The sequence below is a fragment of the Oryctolagus cuniculus genome, chromosome 12 (genome assembly GCF_964237555.1).
Source record: "Oryctolagus cuniculus chromosome 12, mOryCun1.1, whole genome shotgun sequence".
Taxonomy (NCBI): Eukaryota; Metazoa; Chordata; class Mammalia; order Lagomorpha; family Leporidae; genus Oryctolagus; species Oryctolagus cuniculus.
In genome coordinates, this window is record NC_091443.1 from 25,714,982 (window position 1) to 25,733,365 (window position 18,384).

The window sequence follows — 18,384 nt, forward strand, 5'->3', positions numbered from 1 at the left end:
TTTAATTAATTAATTGGTTAGTGCTTTGGGTTGAGTTGAATGCCCTACTTCTGCTATAAGTAACAGAAAGGTGCTTAATCGTCCTGAGAAGTAAGCACCTTAGTAAGAGGAGATATTTCGGGGCCGGCACTGTGGAGCAGTGGGTTAATCCTCCGCCTGTGGCGCCAACGTCCCATATGGGCTCCGCTTCTAGTCCCAGCTGCTCCACTTCCCATTCAGCTCTCTGTTATGGCCTGGGAAGGCAGTAGAAGATGGCCCAAGGCGTTGGGCCCCTGTACCCGCGTGAGACCCAGAAGAAGCTCCTGGGTCCTGGTTTCAGATCGGCGTAGCTCCGGCTGTTGCAGCCATTTGGGGAGTGAACCAACGGAAGGAAGACCTTTCTCTCTGTCTCTACCTCTCTCTGTGTATAACTCTCTCTCAAATAAAATAAATCTTAAAAAAAAAAAAAAAGAGGAGATATTTCCCTGTAGGTGACTGCTACTCAAAAGGATTATGAATCAGCTTATTTAAAAACCAAGATCGAGAACAGCATTGTGCCCAGTGGGTTAAGCCAAGGCTTGTGATGCCTGCATCCCATATCAGACTGCTCGTTAGATAGAGTTCCTGCTGCTCCACTTGTGATCCAGCTTCCTGTTAATGTTCCTGGGAAGGCAGCAGATGATGGCCCAAGTACTTAGGCCTCTGCCACCCACATGAAAGACCCAGGTGGAGTTCTTGGCTCCTGGCTTCTGCCTGGACTAGCCCCGTGTATGTGTAACCACATTGTTCTTGGTAAGTATTAGGCTAGGCAGGCCAGCTTTGGGTTTTTTGCGTTTTGTTTGAGGGTTTTGTTTATCTTTTTTTTTTTTTTTTAATGGCTAAAGTATACAATTTTACCCTCTTGTAACATTGTTCAGGCTAACATTAAGGCAGATCCAAAATTGCTTCTTGAGGAGAGCCAGCATTCTGCCTGAGGGTAACCGTTCAACTCCCTCTCAAGCAGAGGTGTGGAAGCCCTTCTCCTCCAGCCCTCGCCTCTCCATTTTCTGTTAACCCAACTTCCAGCCATGTTCCTTGTTCAACTAAGAGGCTATGCCTGCCGGCGCTGCGGCTCACTAGGCTAATCCTCCGCCTTGCAGCGCCGGCACATCGGGTTCTAGTCCCAGTCGGGGTGCTGGATTCTGTCCTGGTTGCCCCTCTTCCAGGCCAGCTCTTTGCTGTGGCCAGGGAGTGCAGTGGAGGATGGCCCAAGTACTTGGGCCCTGCACCCCATGGGAGACCAGAAGCACCTGGCTCCTGGCTTCAGATCAGCGCGGTGAGCCGGCCGCGGCGGCCATTGGAGGGAAAACCAAGGGCAAAGGAAGACCTTTCTCTCTGTCTCTCTCTCTCTCACTGTCCACTCTGCCTGTCAAATAAATAAATAAATAAATAAAAAGGCTATGCCTTCAGCTGGCAACAACTACAGTATTAAAATGAGCTCCTGTTCTACAGCCCCTGTAGTCTTAGCAGTATCCCCCCCTCCAAGGGTGAGGCACTTACATATGGCTTTGTGTGGTGAATGAATGCATGGACATAGATTATCTGAGAGAAACTGTTTTTAGGAGCATTGCCCAAGAGACCATTTATTGGAACTGAACATCAGGATTCTTCACTACGTATCAAGTTTGGAAGGGCCACAGACACCCTAGAATACTGTGTCGAAGCTCTGTGTGTGTGCAGTTTTCAAGGAAGCAGATCCGTAGGTCCCAAAAGGGTATAGTTAAAAGTACTTCTCTGCATAATCTAAAATCTGTTCTCAGATTCAGCTGGACCACAGGAGGAATCTGAGTGCTTAAAATAAAGTCATTTACCAAAAATATGTTATAAGTGGCCCTATGAATACCATTTAAGTGAGAGAGTTGCATCCTGCAAAGATGTTGTTGACAAGATTGTTCGTTATGTGACTCATCTCCTCTGTATTAAGAGCCTCCTACTATAAGCACACACCAACCCCAGGAAAATTCCTCTGATCAGAGTCTGACTAGTCTTTGTGATTTTTTGAATCACTGGGTTTTGTGCATTTCAGTTATGCTGTGATCCACCGAAATGATGATGTTTGTGTCTCCCAGGGACTGCAAAATGCAGAGCAAAATCCAGCCATTGTATTTAGCATGCATCTTAGTTGCCTGCCCGTATTTACCCTTTGCTTCATTTTGTTCTCATAGCCCACTTTTCTAGCACTAGTTGAGGTATGAATTAAATGAAATAGTTTTTTTCTTTTTTAGTTCTATTGGCCATGTTAGGACTTAAATACTTTTTTTGGAAATAATATTTTTTTTAAAATGTGCTATATTTCAAAGACTAATGTTAAGAGTCAGAATTTGTGCTTGTTTTTTTTTATTTTTTAATTTATTTTAAAGGCAGAGTTACAGAGAGGCGGGGGAGGGGATGGGGTGGTAGGTTCTCCATCCAGTGGTTCACTCCCCAGATGGCTGCAACAGCTGAAGCTGGGCCTATCTGAAGCCAGGAGCCAGGAGCTTCTTCCTTGTCTACCACTCAGGAGCAAGGGCCCAAGGACTTGGGCCATCTTCTGCTTTCCCAGGCCATAGCAGAGAGCTGGATGGGAAGTGGAACAGCCAGGACTAGAACCAGCGCCCATATGGGAAGCCGGCACTGCAGGCGGAGGCTTTGCTGGCTGTGCCACAGTGCTGGCCCCTGTGCTTGTTTTCTAAGCTCTGGTCTTTCCAGGCTTGTTGTCTAACTGTAACATTGTTTCCCCCCAGGCAGCCAGCAGTTAGACTCTATTCATGTAACACAGCTGGAGAGAGACACAGTTCTGGTGTGTTTAGACAGTAAGTATGATTTTAAAGTTTGAGTGTACTACTTGATAAAACAGTTCTTTGTAATGACCTTATCAAGATTTTTTCTTCTACCTTGACTGGCCTATTTTATTGAAGAAAAGGCTGAATCAGCTACTGAGATAGTAACTGACCTCTTTATCAATACTATCCTATGTCACTTTCTTCTTTGACCTACTTGAAGACATTATATAAGAACTGTGTGCAATAAACTTGCAGTAAAATTATTTATAAGCTCAATACTTATAATTAATGAAAAATGAAAGGTTATGCTGACTTATATAACAAGAACTTTAGGAGTCATATCAGAATGCAGTTCTAAAGTAGTTATGGATCTGACACCTCCACCTACTAACAATGAGTCTTTTGATGCAGGGAGAGCTGTTATTGGTAGAATTATACAGTACCCTGATCAGAAGAGGCAGAAGAAATTTAGCAACAGCACTATTTAACTTTGCAAGCGTAGCACTCTCATTCTTAAAATGCACTGTATTTTTATGTAAAAAGTTCACCCAGACTTGGGGTTTAAATGCATCTTGGCAATGTTTCCTAGAATTGATCCATTCCCATTGTTTTTAATTGCTGGACCTGCCTGTACGTGCTGAAGGTTATTTTAAAAGATTGTTCTACTGATTTTGCCTAGTTTTCTGTCCAACCTTGTTTACCCTGAAGGATTAAATTACCTAATATTATAGATAAGTAAATTAAAACCAGGTGCTTGACTCACTATCATCCCTTTGTTAGGAACTTTTCATTTTCTGAATACTGATAAGATTAGACTTAAGTGAATTTGATAAATGATTTTTTTATTCAAACAAATAGGAAGTTTGATATTAACCAAATAATCACATCACCAGAGTTTATCTTAATATAGAACCTTCAGCACTAAATCCCTAGATAATTTCTGAGCTGTCGAAGTAGGTAAATTGTGCTTAGTTTTCGTTTGGTGACATATATTTTGGCACAGTTCTTAATCCATTGAGTTGGTCCTCCATTTCCCAGTTAATCAAGGTAAATAGAAAGACAGCTTTATTGAGATTTCTGTTTTTTAAGAGATCAGAGGAAGACGGCAGAAGTTGGTTGTCAGCTACACAGTGTGTCAGTCAGGTTTAGCGGGCAGCAGTAGATAAGTCCACCATCTCACATCACGGAGGCAGACAGTTGAGAGCACAGCACCAAGAGAAGGTGTCTTCCAAGGCAGAGATACGATGGTGAACAAAAAACAAATGGGAAAAGGAAAACAGAATTATTTATTTATGTTCCCCATCCCAGAGTTTACTGCGCTTCAGACTGCTATTTCTTACACTGTGTATCTTTTCAGAATATAATTTTCTCACTATATATATTCCAAGTTATAAATTATTACAAATGTTACCTTTATATTGTACAATTTCTAAGGGAAAAATAAACTCATAGTGCTAAATATTTGCACACAAAGGTGGCTACTCTCAAAGAAGAAATATATTTTAAAAAATGAGTGTAAATGTTCAATATATACTATATAAAAAAGAAAATAATAGCATACTTACCATTTACTAAAGGAAGCACTTTGATAGTTTATTTTATAAAGCTTTAATGACAGTTCTTCACTGGGCATGCTTGAAACAAAATGAGTACTTGACTATTAATTTATTTTATAATTATGTAAAATTCATCAAGTTACATTTATTTTAACAGATTTGCATTTCTAGTCTTGACTTCCTTTTTATTTTTTTAAGAATTTGTAAAAATTGTAAACCTACAAGGAAGATTAAAATCAAGTAAGAAATTGGCCTCTGAACTGAGTTTTGATTTCCGTATTGAATCTGTAGGTAAGTCTGTTTTGTAAATTAGTGAGCTTGGAAGACTTGGCTTTGTTCATTCAGTACTTAGAGTTGTCTAGACAGACCAGCATTTTCCCCTAGAGGGTCCTGTGATGATAGAAATATTTTCTGTGCTCTTAAATAAATACAGCAGTCACAAACTCGTACAGCCAGTAAGCACTTGAAACATGGCTGGTGCTACATTTTTAGTTGTAAAATTTTTATTTATATTTTAATTCAAATAGCCACGTGGCTAGTTGCTACAACAGTACACATCAAATCTCTTTATTGTTGCTTTATGAATATTGAAATTTGAAATAATATTTTTAATTTCTGTTCATGATTCCCTTTGCTGCAGAGTAAGTCATGCTTCTCCCAGTTTACACATCAGGAAGGTGTTTGTGTGATGTGATAGTGGTGCTGGATTGCTGTAACTCCTTGTCATATAAAACTCTGGTTTGTGTGTGTTGCTATTTACTGCTTTCAGTTCTGTTTGTATATAAAAAGGATTTAGAAATGAATATGCCACTTATAGTTTGATTCTTGTTAATCAGTGTTTTACGGCATAGTAAAACACAGTAAATGTTTAATGATTTAAAAGTTGTAATAAGTGGGCATCCTCACTGATGATATGTTAGTAAGTATTTTCCTCAGGGCCTAGAACTTGTGAAAAAAAATAGCTGGAAACATTTTGAACAGCTGATAATGTAATTATAAATCAAAGAAATGAGTTAAAACAACTTTGGCAGTGTTTATTTGGGCCATACAAAAATATGCATATTTTGTAATTCAATACATATACTTCTTAAAACATGTTTTTTACTCTTAGCAAGTTTTTTGTTTACTTCATATGTAGGTATGAGTTTCTCGACTAAAGTACTATTCTGTCACAAAAGATGTCCATGCCTCTGTGTAACATCTTAGGTGAAAGGATTTCGGTACTGAATAGGAAATGTGATTTTCTCAAGTGGAAACCCTAACCTTTCTGTAGAAGCCATGACAAAAGAAGTTTGGAAACTCATTTCTTTTACTTTTTTATACACTGATATTACTTGCTAGTTTCTAGGATATAATATTTTCTAGAGATTGACATGGGTTCTCAGTTCCTCTTCATTTTTACTGAAACATACTGGTACCTCATCTTTCTCGTAAGTGCAGAATTATATAGGACATTTTGTTATACGAAAGCTTGTTCTACTGAGGCTAACATCAGTTGTTGCCAGTAAATCTTGGAATAATTACAAGGATACTCCCGGAGAAAAGAGTCCCTTTAACGCACCTCTCAGAAGTAAAACCAGTAACCAGGTTGTTTTTATTTGTTATACTTAATGAAATATGTGATTTTTTTCATTGCCAAGTAGTTTTATTTTTATTGCGTTGCATTGTTTCCAGAATATTCTTACATAAACTTTTTACAAAGAGCCAATATGCTAATCAGAACTATAATTTGCAGTCCCTTTCCCTAGTGCCCTTTTAATTTCTCTTAAATTATTTTTTATTTATTCAAGAAGCAGGAAGAGAGAGTGTTCATGTACAGTCCTGTACACTGGTATACTCCCCAAATGCCTGCCAATGGTCAGGGCTGGGCTGGAGCCAGGAATACAGTCCAGGTCTCACACTCAAGTGACAGGAACCTGGTAACTTGAGCAGATTCCCAGGACCAGCACTGGCAAAAAGCGGCTCACTTGGCTAATCCTTGGCCTGCAGTGCCTGCACCCTGGGTTCTAGTCCCGGTTGGGGGGCCAGATTCTTTCCTGGTTGCTCCTCTTCCAGTCCAGCTCTCCGCTGTGGCCGGGAGTGCAGTGGAGGATGGCCCAAGTTTTTGGGCCCTGCACCCACATGGGAGACCAGGAGGAAGCACCTGGCTCCTAGCTTCAGATCGGCACAGCACGCCGGCCGTAGAGGCCATTTGGGGGGTGAACCAACAGCAAAGGAAGACCTTTCTCTCTCTCTCTCTTTCTCTCTCTCTCTCACTCTCACTCTCACTCTCACTTACTCTCTCACTGTCTAACTCTGCCTCTCAAAATAAATAAATAAATAAAGAAGCTAGAGTCAGGAGCTGGAACCAGGAATCAGACCTAGGCACTCTGATGTGGGATGCAGGCTTCTTAACCATTAGACCAAACACCAGCTCCCCCTTCCCCACCATTACCCTTTTTTTTTTTTTTTTTTTTTTTGACAGGCAGAGTGGACAGAGAGAGAGAGAGACAGAGAGAAAGGTCTTCCTTTGCCGTTGGTTCACCCTCCAATGGCCGCCGCGGCCAGCGCGCTGCGGCCGGCGCACCGCGCTGATCCGATGGCAGGAGCCAGGAGCCAGGTGCTTTTCCTGGTCTCCCATGGGGTGCAGGGCCCAAGCACCTGGGCCATCCTCCACTGCACTCCCTGGCCACAGCAGAGGGCTGGCCTGGAAGAGGGGCAACCGGGACAGAATCCGGCGCCCCAACCGGGACTAGAACCTGGTGTGCCGGCGCCGCTAGGCGGAGGATTAGCCTAGTGAGCCGCGGCGCCGGCCGTGTTTTGGTAATTCTATTTAGTTATCTCTAGTATTTACATCATAACAGTTGATTAAGCACTAGGAATTCTATGTAAGAATTGATTCACAGAGTGTAAATATTCAATATGTAGTTAAATTTTGAGTTGTGGGACAAATTTATTTTAAAAAATTAATTTTGTAATAGAGAAAATGTGATCATAAATAAAATGCTGCTTAATATATACTTATGAATATGACATTACTTGTCTTTTTATCCCCAAACTCCACTACATATATATTTTTTTTAAGATTTATTTATATATTTGAAAGAGTTATACAGCGAGAAAGAGAGGCAGAGAAAGAGAGAGAGCAAGAGAGAAGTCTTCCATCCTCTGGTTCGCTTCCCAGTTGGCCACAACGGCCAGAGCTGCACCCATCCAGAGCCAGGAGCTTCTTCTGAGTCTCCCATGTGGGTGCAGGGGCATAAGGACTTGAGCCACTTTCTACTGCTTTCCCAGCCCATAGTGGAGCGCTGGATTGGAAGTAGAGCGGCCAGGACTTGAACCGGCGCCCACATGGGATGCTGGCACTGCAGGTGGCGGCTCTACCAGCTACACCACAGCACTGGCCCCCACTACATATGTTTTTATTATTTATTCACTTAAGACAAAAGACACAGCATGAAGAAAGGCAGTTGATATGCTGATACCCAGCTTATCAGAAATGAATCCCTATTATATATATCTCTTTCAAAACTTGCATAACCATGCCTCAAGAAATTACTTGGGCTCAGGCATGTCTAAGCCACAAAAATGTTGAGAAATAATGGTCCAGACAGTGGAATTTTGCACTAAGAACTTGAATAGCCTCACGTTAGCATTTATTAAAAGCATTTAAGGGAAATTCATAGTGAAGTGTTCTGTGCTTTGTTTTAGTTTCAGTTCTCCCTTGTCTTTTTCAGTGTGCCTTCAAGACAGCGTGTTGGCTTTCTGGAAGCATGGGATGCAGGGTAAAAGCTTCAAGTCAGATGAGGTAAGGTTCTCAGATTACCTCCACTGAACCCCACTAAAGATTATAAATGTTGAAACATTTGTTTTACACATTTCCTTTCTTTACCTGCTTTACTATGCTTAGTGCCTTTAGTGCTGTGAACCAGTAGAGCAGAAGAGCCAGTATTTTCCCTTCAAATGTATTCACTTCTATATTTTTAAATTCTCCATGGCCACAAGAAATCACAAAATATGTTTCCACAATTTTGTTCTAATTTTAATTTGTATATGTGGTTGCTAAGCTTGCTTTACTTGTCTAAATTTTTTTTATAATCTGTATATATGTAGCTTTTTAGGATTATATTTAAAATTATAAGTTAATGTTTGTGGGCACACAGGACCAAAGAAAATCTAAGAGAATTAACTTGTTTAGTAAACACTAAGAACGAACTACATTCAAGACACTGTTGTAAGTAGTATCAAACCCTTAGATCATACCTGGTTTTTTCCAGGCACTTTACAATGGTTAGCTCATTTAAGGCTCACAGCAATCCACTGGAGCTAGGTGCTGGTCATATTCTCATTTTCACACATAGAAAGTGGTTATTAAGTCATTTACCCAGAGTCACGTAACTACTTAAATAGCAAAGCCCTGCAAATCTGTACCTCAGATGATCAGGATACACTACATGCAGGAGATAGGATTCAGGTTCCCACTGTGAGAGATAAATCCTGATCTAACAGAGACCTCTCCCATTTGTGTAAATACCTGTGTCAGTGTATCCAGTTAGTGACTCAAGTGGCTGAATGTCACCAGGCACCTGTATTTGATGAAACATGCAGTCCTGCTCACTGTCATATGGTTACTTGCTCTTGAGTGCCATTTTCACTGTGTCATTCCTAAGGTTAGAGACCATAAATGTAAGGGTTGGCAGTGTTGGGTATTAGGTTAAGCCTCTGCCTGCAGTACCAGCATCCCTGCTGCTTCATTTCTGATCCAGCCCCCTCTAATGGCCTGGGAAAGCAGTGGAGGATGGCCCAAGTGCTTGGGCCCCTGCACCCGTGTGGGAGACCTGGAGGAGGCTCCTGGCTCCTGGCTTCAGATCAGCCCAGCTGTAGCCATTGCAGCCATTTGGGGAGTAAACCAGTGGATGGAAGACTCTTCTCTCTGTCTCTCCCTCTCTCTCTAACTCTGCCTCTCAAATAAATAAAAATAGCTCTTTTAAGAAAAAAGAAACCATAAATCTAAAAAAAATTAAGAAGGGTTGAATGTTTGGCACAGCAGTTAAGTCATAGCTTGGTACACCCACATTCCATATTGCAGTGCCTGGGTTCAAGTCCCACCTCCACTCCCAATTCCAGCTTCCACTAACATGTACCCTCCAAAGCAGATGATGGCTCAAGTGTTTGGGATTGAGATCCTGGCTTTAATTTGGTCCAGCTCTAACTTGGTCCAGCTCCAGCTGTTGTAAATAGCAGATGGGAGATTTCTGTTTCTCAAATTTAATTAATTAATAAAAAAAATTTTAACTTTTATTTAATAAATATAAATTTCCAAAGTACAGCTTTTGGATTATAGCATAACCTCGCTCCCACTCTCAACCATCCCATCTCCCACTCACATCCATTTTTCATCAAGATTCATTTTCAATTATCTTTATATACAGAACATCAATTTAGTATGTACTAAGTAAAGATTTCAACAGTTTGCACCCACACAGAATCACAAAGTATAAAGTACTGTTTGAGCACTAGTTATACCGTTAATTCACATAGTACAACACATTAAGGACAGAGATCCTATATGGGGAGTAAGTGCAGTGACTGCTGTTGTTGATTTAACAATTGACACTCTTATTTATGACGTCAGTAATCACCCGAGGCTCTTGTCATGAGCTGCCAAAATGGAAGCCTCTTGAGTTCACCAACTCTGATCTTATTTAGACAAGGCCATATACTAATTGGTAGAATTAAAAAGGAAAAAAAAAAAAAAAAGAATTAAAAAGGAGAAAACAATCCAACATAGGAAGCGGGATACACAGCAGACTCATAGAATGGCAGATGTCCTAAACAGCACTCTGGCCTCAGAATCAGCCCTTAAGGCATTCAGATCTGGCTAAAAAGCCCATGAGAGTATTTCAGGCATGGAAAGCCAAGACACTGTGGCCAAAAACAAAACAAAAGACCTAAATGAAAGATCTCTGTAGGGAGGAGAGAACTTCCACTTTGACTGTGGCCTTGTCTAAATAATTAATAAAATGTTAAATGGAAATCTACAGAAGTTACCTTTTTCTCACCATAAATTCTTTTTCCTGTTTCTAACTCACCTTTGTGTTCGTCCTTCAAGTTGACCTAGCTGAAGTCTTATCCTCTTCCATAGTCAGCCACTGCAGTCCACATCTCATCTCTGAACCTAACACTTGAAAAATCAGCTCCATTGCATGTCATTATATCTCATCTTATTTTCTGATTCAAGTTTATTAAATCTGTCTTCCCAGCTAGACTGTTAATTCCTTTTTAACATATTACTTTTATATTTATTTTATATCCATAATGTGCTATTTTGGGTTCCTTCAAAAACTGACGCTGAGACAAGGACTCAAGTGCAGGTATTTTATTTGAGAGTAGATTCTAGAAAACAAATGATTGGATGAGGAATGGAGAATGGAGAACAGAAAGTCCATATAGAACACATTCATAAGCTGGTTCCCACTAGGGACAAGCAAGGCTTATTCCAGGAGAGGCCACCAAGGAGTGAAGAAGAATGCACTGCAGAGGTGGGGTGGGGACGGGAGCACTTGTGCACCAGCGGCTGTCCATGATGGTTGAGGGGCCTTCCGGGGTGCGGACCACCCACCTTCAGGATAGTGCTTGAGCACTTAGCCAAGTACCTTCTGCAGCTTAGAAAAAACAGAGCAGAGGAACTCCACAATATACACTGGGTGAGATGTTGGTGCTTGGGCGTGTCCAGCTCAGTGATGCTGAAACCTGACAGGCCGCAAGACCCACCTCCAGCATCTGCACCAGGAGGTCAAGGAAAGAGCAGGAGCTCTGCGGTCCAGCAACCTGTATGCAGATGCTGGTCCTGACGAGTTACTCAGCCTCTGTGAGTGTTAGATGAGGATTATGGTTCCTGTCACGGAGTTCTTCCAAGGAAAGTGCATAACCCATACTAGGGGATCCACAAACATTGGTCATTTCTACTAATAGGCAGTCTACAAATCCCTTATTGACATTTATTTCATTTGAGAAATTGAGTCTATCAAAAATTATTCATTCTAATACATCTAAATGATTTTTAAAATTATCCCATAAGCAATATGGGGACTAAAATGTTACTGACAAGTATTTTCTTTCATAGGTTACCCAGGAGATTTCAGATGAAACACGAGTGTTCCGTTTATTGGGATCAGACAGGTAATATGGCAGTAATGACAAAAGGAATTCAGAGATTGTGCTCTTAACTATATTGTCAGCTTGTAATTGTGTCTCAAACAAAACTCTTAGGGGACTCACCGACTTAGAGAAATTGTTCTGTATCTTTATTGAGAGCGTATGTTTTAATTAATCAGTTAAACAACCTTTTGTCAGTGTGAGTATCATGATTGGAAAGACATTTATACTCAGCCAAGACAAAATGTGTTGATACAAGTATTTATTTCCCTAATGCCATGACGGATATTTCAGATCCCTTTGTTTTCGACGGATATTTCAGATCCCTTTGTTTTCATGGTTTCTTCCTCACGTGTTGCCTTGTGTTGACAGTGAAACATACATATCTCTTGATATTTGCTTTTATATCAGAAAATGTTCAAGTCAGTTGCTGAGGTTAATGTAAATTAGAACAAAACCGTGCCTTCTCAGGAAAAAACTTTGGTAGCTGCTATTTTCCAAGGTCTACATTGTCATCCTCCGTAACTAATAAAATACCCATTCCTTCCTGTTTTTCCACCAAGTGTGGTCACTGCAACAGAACTGGCTATAGTAGTATGCATTCTCTCTGAGACATGGACTAAGGGCCTCTAGTCTTCCTCACACACAGCCACTGCTTAAATACTGGCCCCTTGAGGTGGAGGTAAGAGGCAGTGGATTAGGACTCCTGCAAAACTGAGGAATTTTCAAAGGAGAAAAGTACTTTCTGAAAAATGGTGGCTCCTTTAGAAATTATTAGAAAAGGTGAAGCCCACAAATCTTAGCAACCTAGAAATTGGTCCCCAGGGAGAAAAAAGGAGGGAGGGAGGGCGGGCAACTGTGTTGGTATCAAAGGCCTTTCAGGGACTTGCATACTCCCCTGACTTCCCCCAGAGATTTCTCCTTCATCAGTTCCCCCCTTGTCTACAGTGGCTCACTACTCTCTTCCACTGTGTGCACTAAAAAGCTACTTTCTTCATACCATTGCCTTGTTTCACTTAGTTTCTTACTTGGGCATCTCCTTAATTTTAAGTTGTATATCTTAACCAAAGTGTTTGTGTCAATTTTAAAAGTGGCAAAAATGTTGTTTTGTTGTCTAAACAGATACTTTGTTGAAAAAGAAAACTTAAGTATCTCAAAATATTAGTAGTTAACTCTGGGAAATTATGAGTAATTCTGTTTTCTCTTTCTAGTCTTCTGTAATACACATAAATCATATAAAGTATACGTTACTTTTTTTAAAAAAAGATTGTATTTATTTACTTGAGAGGAAGAGTTACAGACAGTGAAAGGGAGAGACAGAGAGAAAGGTCTTCTGTCCACTGGTTCACTCCCCAAATGGCTGCAACAGTCCGAGCTGCGCCAATCTGAAGCCAGGAGCCAGGTGCTTCTTCCTGGTCTCCCATGCGGGTGCAGGGGCCCAAGCGCTTGGACCATCTTCAACTGCTTTCCCAGGCCACAGCAGAGAGCTGGATTGGAAGAGGAGCAACCGGGACTAGAACTGGCGCCCATATGGGATGCCGGTGCCGCAGGTGGAAGATTAACCTACTGTGCCATGGCACTGGCCCCTGCTGCTTTGTTTTCATTTAAAAAGTAGTAACATGCTAGTTGTAGAGAATTCATACACTAGAAAAACAGGAAGTCGGGGCTTGCATTCTGGCATACCGAGCCAAGCCACCATTTGTGACACCAGCTTCCCATGTATCACAGTGCCAGTTTGAGTCCTGGCCACTCCACTTCCAATCCTGCTCCCTGTAATGTGCCTGAGAAGGCAGTAGATGATGGCCTAAATTCTTGGGCCCCTGCCACCCTTGTGGGAGTCCTGGAAGGAGTTCCTGTCTCCTAACTTTGGCCTGACCAAGACTTGGCTGTTGTAGTCATTTGGGGAGTGAACCAGTGAGTGGAAGACTTCTTTCTCTCTCTCTCTCCCATCCCCTCTTTTCTCCTGTCTCTTTGCCTTTTAAATAATTTTTTTAAAAAAAGCTTTTTAAAAAAGAAAAATATGAAGTATGTATACTAGTTCTCTTCCCATTCCTCCCTCTAATTTTTTTTTCTCTGCGCGCGCGCGTGTGTGTGTGCATCTGTATAGAGATATATATGTTTGTTTGTTTATTCTCAAATGCCTCTACCCCACAGATGAAATGTCCTAGTTTGGTACCTGATTTTCTGTCTTCCTGTTAGTCCTTTGATTGACTCTTTCCCTGCCTTTTTTGTTCCAGGAACAGGGAGAGGGCCTCATTTCATACCTTTTGTAAAAAGTTAAATTCAAGCTTTGTAAAAGAGTTAAATTGAAGAACACTTTAGATAATTGTCTCTTAGAGTCCTGTTTTATTCTCATCCCTTCTTCCATCTTCTTCCTATTAGTGTAAATGCCTAAAGCAGTATTATACCTTTGGTTCGCATATGTAAGAATACTTATTTTTAGTTGGAATAATATAATGAGACTATCCTGTGATGTTTACAGTATTTAATATTCATCAATTCTTATTCATTTGTGTTTTAAGCTATAAAATATAAACTGAATTTGATTATGAATATATGGTTTTTATGTATTTTTATGATATGATCAGTGCTATTCTTTCTGGTTTGGGGTTAATATTTGAAGCATGAAATTTGTTTTTATTTTTTAAAAAGTTTTTTGTTTTGGTTTCATTGCAGGGTTGTCGTTTTGGAAAGTAGGCCAACAGAAAATCCTACTGCACACAGCAATCTCTACATCTTAGCTGGACACGAAAACAGTTACTAAGCAACAGAAACGAATCTCAAATGACAGGAAAAAGAATATAATCCATTGAAAGCAAAAGACATTTTAAGGAAATTCAGTGCTAACTTCACTATGATTTGCTTTAACTGTCGTGGGTTATATTTCAAATTATCTGTATTTTAGGGTAGAATTCAGTATTTTCTGTAGCTGGAAACAGCTAGTCTTATCTCTTGCCACTGTGTGGTGGTTTTATCAAGTTTGCTTAATAAAAGCTACGAGACAAATAGTCCTCAAGTTCCAGGAAACACAGTTGTTTTTTAAAAAATAATGTTTGTAACAAGGGTGCCATGGAATTTTTAGATAACTCATGTGATTATCTTCGGAGGGATAAGTTTAGTGACATTTTATCATTTTATACCATGTCTTATTCCTTCTTAACATAATTTTATAAAGAATTTATCAAACAAGCCTTTTACTTTTACATCGGCCATTCTGTATGTTTTTGTAAAATAGAATATTTAATCTTTATTTATTAATCTCTTGCTGGAGTGGTGTAATGTATCTAACTTTTAGCAAAGGAAGGTTGCAGAGCAGCTTAAAGTTTTTTTATGATGTATAAAATTTTGTTTACTTTTTAAGGGTAGTACTTGGAGGGCTTAAGGTGTGTGTTTTGGGGTTCAACACATATATGCAAATTCATTTAACAAAAATATTTTGTAATACAATTTCATGCAGAATTGCCTTAAAATGGAGTTTTGTTTTTTCAACTACAGATAGTTGTGTGGCATCATATAGAAGACAGTGATGAGGAAATATACTTGGAAGGGATATATATGTCTTGGTGTGACTACCACGTGTATGGATTCCTGACAAGCATATAATCTACCTGTGATTTTTTTATGTTAGGGATAATGCATAAGAAATTAAGCTTCATATATATTATCATCCCTAATGAAGGGGGGGAAGTATTTAACTACCCATGGTATGTATTTTACTTTTACTATGCCAGAGGGGAAACAAAGCAAGTACACATGTAATCTGGGGGTTTTCACATACTTAGGTATTCATTTTGAGTAGATTTAAAAAAGAATATTTAAATAAAACTGAATTCTTGATGGGATAGTATAAACAATTATTGTAAAACCAGTATTCTAAAGATAAGGAAGCAGCCATTTTTGAGGGTTTTTTTTCTTTTGCTATTGTTAGTATTCAAAGTTAAAATGTTAAATTCTTCTTGTTATCTTAATGCATTTATGGAGAACAGCACTGAGATGAACAAGGGTTAGCAATAGCAAATAATAGAATTTTTCTGACCAGTTACTTGAGAGAAAAACAGTATGACTGTCTCACTTGATCTTTAGCAGTTCTGTCAATTAAGTATTATCTCCATTTTTCAGCTGAGGAAATGAGGATTTAGCAAGTTGAGAGACTTACCCACCTCACACAGCAAGTTAGTGGTTGAGCCAGACCATGAGTCTTCTGACTCTGTTCTTTTCACTATGCAATATGCAAACAATAAAATGTTATACCAACAAAAAATAAAGCATTTGTTCTTTAATGTACACATGATACGAAAATGTGACTACTTGGGGTGTGTTAATAGATCGGACAGAAGGATCAGACAGATGGCAGGGGCCCTTCTCAGAACCAGAGATCATTTACATGGTGGATACAGAAACCAGCATCCTCCTCCTCTCACTGAATCCTGACAGGCATCCCAGCGGAACACTGAAGAGTCTTCGTGAAACCTGGCCAGTGCCAATGAAAAGACCTCAACAAGATCTTGACGTCAGAGGCATCCTGGCTGCCCAGGTAGATGCCACAGTGGAAATTTCCACAGTGGACATCTTAGCATGCACACCACCCCACACTGCCAGAGTTTCCCGTCAGTCTTTCAGTCCTGTGCTGTTACAAAATGCGCGAACAACCAAGAGTTACAAGAAACCTGAGGAAAATCTCTACTTGAAAACGAGAAAATAAAGGAAGACAGGAAATTTCACAAGAAAGAGATATCTTCAGAAAGATATTACAAACATGAATTAGGAGCAGAATACCTCACAAAGAGCTTTCTGAAAACAAAAGCAACTCTTGGAAAATAATAATTCAACAAGAAGGCTTAGAATGTAAAGTTGAGGAAATTTCTCAGAACATAAAGAGAATAAGTGAAATATGTGAAGAAATGAATGAAAATATTGAGGAAAATCAGTGAAGAAAACAGCCCAGGAGGTCCAATAACTAATTTCCCAGAGTAGCCAAAAAAAAAAAAACCACATGTCGGGGCTGGCTGGGACTGGCGTTGTAGCACAGTAGGTGAAGCTGCCACCTGCAGTGCTGGCATCCCAAATGGGCGCCCCTTCAAGTCCAAGCTGCCCACTTCTGATTCAGCTCCTTGCTAATGTCTGGAGAAAAGCAATGGAAGATGACCTAAGTTTTGGGGTCTCAGCACCCAAGTGGGAAACCCAGATGAAGCTCCTGGCTAAACCTGGCTCAGCCCTGGCAGTTGGGACCAGCTGGGGAGTGAAACAGCAGATGGAAGCACTTCATTGTTTTTTTCTGGGCTCTGACTTTCAAATAAATAAACCTTAAAAAAAAAAAAAAAAAAAAAAGGCATTAAGTATTTCAGGATATTTTTCCAGTACTGAAGAACACCAGATTCTATATTGAATGAGCACAGTGCAAAAGCCCTACTAAAAGAGGATACTGGAGTCAGCTTTTCAGAGAGAAGCGCAAGTCATATACTAATGAGAATTGCTTCAAATATCAGCAGAAGCAGTGTCTTCAATTTCTGAAAGAAATTTCCAGCCTGAAATTTAGCCCCCATGTTCCTTTTCTGCCTGAGAATGTGCTTCATAAAAGGGCACAAGCCAAGCAAAATAAAGATGTAGCATGTGGAAAATGGCATTTAACACAAATGGCTGTTGGAGCCATTTGCAAAGAGAAATAAAAGCAGCCCAGGTGATGGTCATGCAGTTTCACACTGCATCAGGCATAGAGAATAAATCAAAGCCTGTTGGAAACCCTGGAGATACTTTCTCTAAACGATTAACGGAATATCTGCTGCATCTCAGGATCTTAAGATTTAGACATCCAGCAGTGTGAGAGGTTCCTCCTAAAAGAAATCCCGAGACAACAGCAGGGGTAAGACAGCTTGTCTTAGCCCAGAAAATAAGAGTGAGGAAACTTATACAGAGGTGGAGAGGCGGGAAAAGCCATGGGAACTTGATTCCACCTGAAAACAGTAATGGAAAGTCCCATGAGTCTTGACTGTTACCTCATGCTTTACCCAAAAATAAATAGCAGATGGATTGTAAATAATCTTAACTATAAAGCTATAACACTTTAGAAAGAAAACATTGGGTGGACGTTTGGCCTGGTGGTACAATGCAGGTTGGAATGCCTTTGTTCCATGCTGAGTGCCTGGGTTTGAGTCCCAGATCCACTCCCAGTTTTAGCTTCCTGTTAACGCAGACCTTGGAAGACAGCAAGTGATTACTTTAGTTGCGTCCCTGGCACCCACGTGGGGGACTTAGATCGAGTCCAGGGTGCTGGCCTCAACCTGATCGAGCCATGGCTGTTGTAAGCATTTGGACGATGAGCCAGAAGATGGGCGCGCTCTCTGTCTCAAATGATAGTTTTAATTTTAAATAGAATATATCTTTATGAACTTGAGATGCACAAAGATTTCTTAGAATGTTGACTAGAAGTAGTTGGTAGGATGGACTTTATTAAAATTAAGATCCTTGGCTGGCGCCACAGCCCAATAGGCTAATCCTCCGCCTGCGGCGCCAGCACACCGGGTTCTAGTCCCGGTCAGGGCGCCGGATTCTGTCCCGGTTGCCCCTCTTCCAGGCCAGCTCTCTGCTATGGCCAGGGAGTGCAGTGGAGGATGACCCAAGTGCTTGGGCCCTGCACCCCATGGGAGACCAGGAGAAGCACCTGGCTCCTGGCTTCAGATCAGTGCGGTGCGCTGGTCACAGCGTGCCAGCCGCAGCGGCCATTGGAGGGTGAACCAATGGCAAAGGAAGACCTTTCTCTCTGTCTCTCTCTCACTGTCCGCTCTGCCTGTCAAAAAATTTAAAAAAAAATTTTTTTTAAATACTCATCTAAGACAACTTTATAAGCATGAAAAGACAAGCAAACCAAAGACTAGGAAAAGAAACACATCATGTATACCCGCAAAAGACATAAT

The 18,384-nt window shown here is 40.5% G+C and overlaps 1 protein-coding gene across 4 annotated transcripts in view; it reads left to right on the plus strand.

Moving 5' to 3' along the window:
* Positions 1–15,738, plus strand: part of MAP4K5 (mitogen-activated protein kinase kinase kinase kinase 5) — a 119,061-nt gene extending 103,323 nt beyond the window's left edge. For all 4 annotated transcript variants that reach the window (XM_051822833.2, XM_051822832.2, XM_051822834.2 and 1 more), the window contains 5 exons: positions 2,742–2,810; positions 4,535–4,627; positions 8,053–8,123; positions 11,442–11,497; positions 14,150–15,738. In XM_051822833.2, the coding sequence (XP_051678793.1) occupies positions 2,742–2,810; positions 4,535–4,627; positions 8,053–8,123; positions 11,442–11,497; positions 14,150–14,237 (377 nt within the window). In that variant the 3' untranslated portion in view covers positions 14,238–15,738. The remainder of the gene's footprint in view (positions 1–2,741; positions 2,811–4,534; positions 4,628–8,052; positions 8,124–11,441; positions 11,498–14,149) is intronic.
* Positions 15,739–18,384: the final 2,646 nt, after the last annotated feature.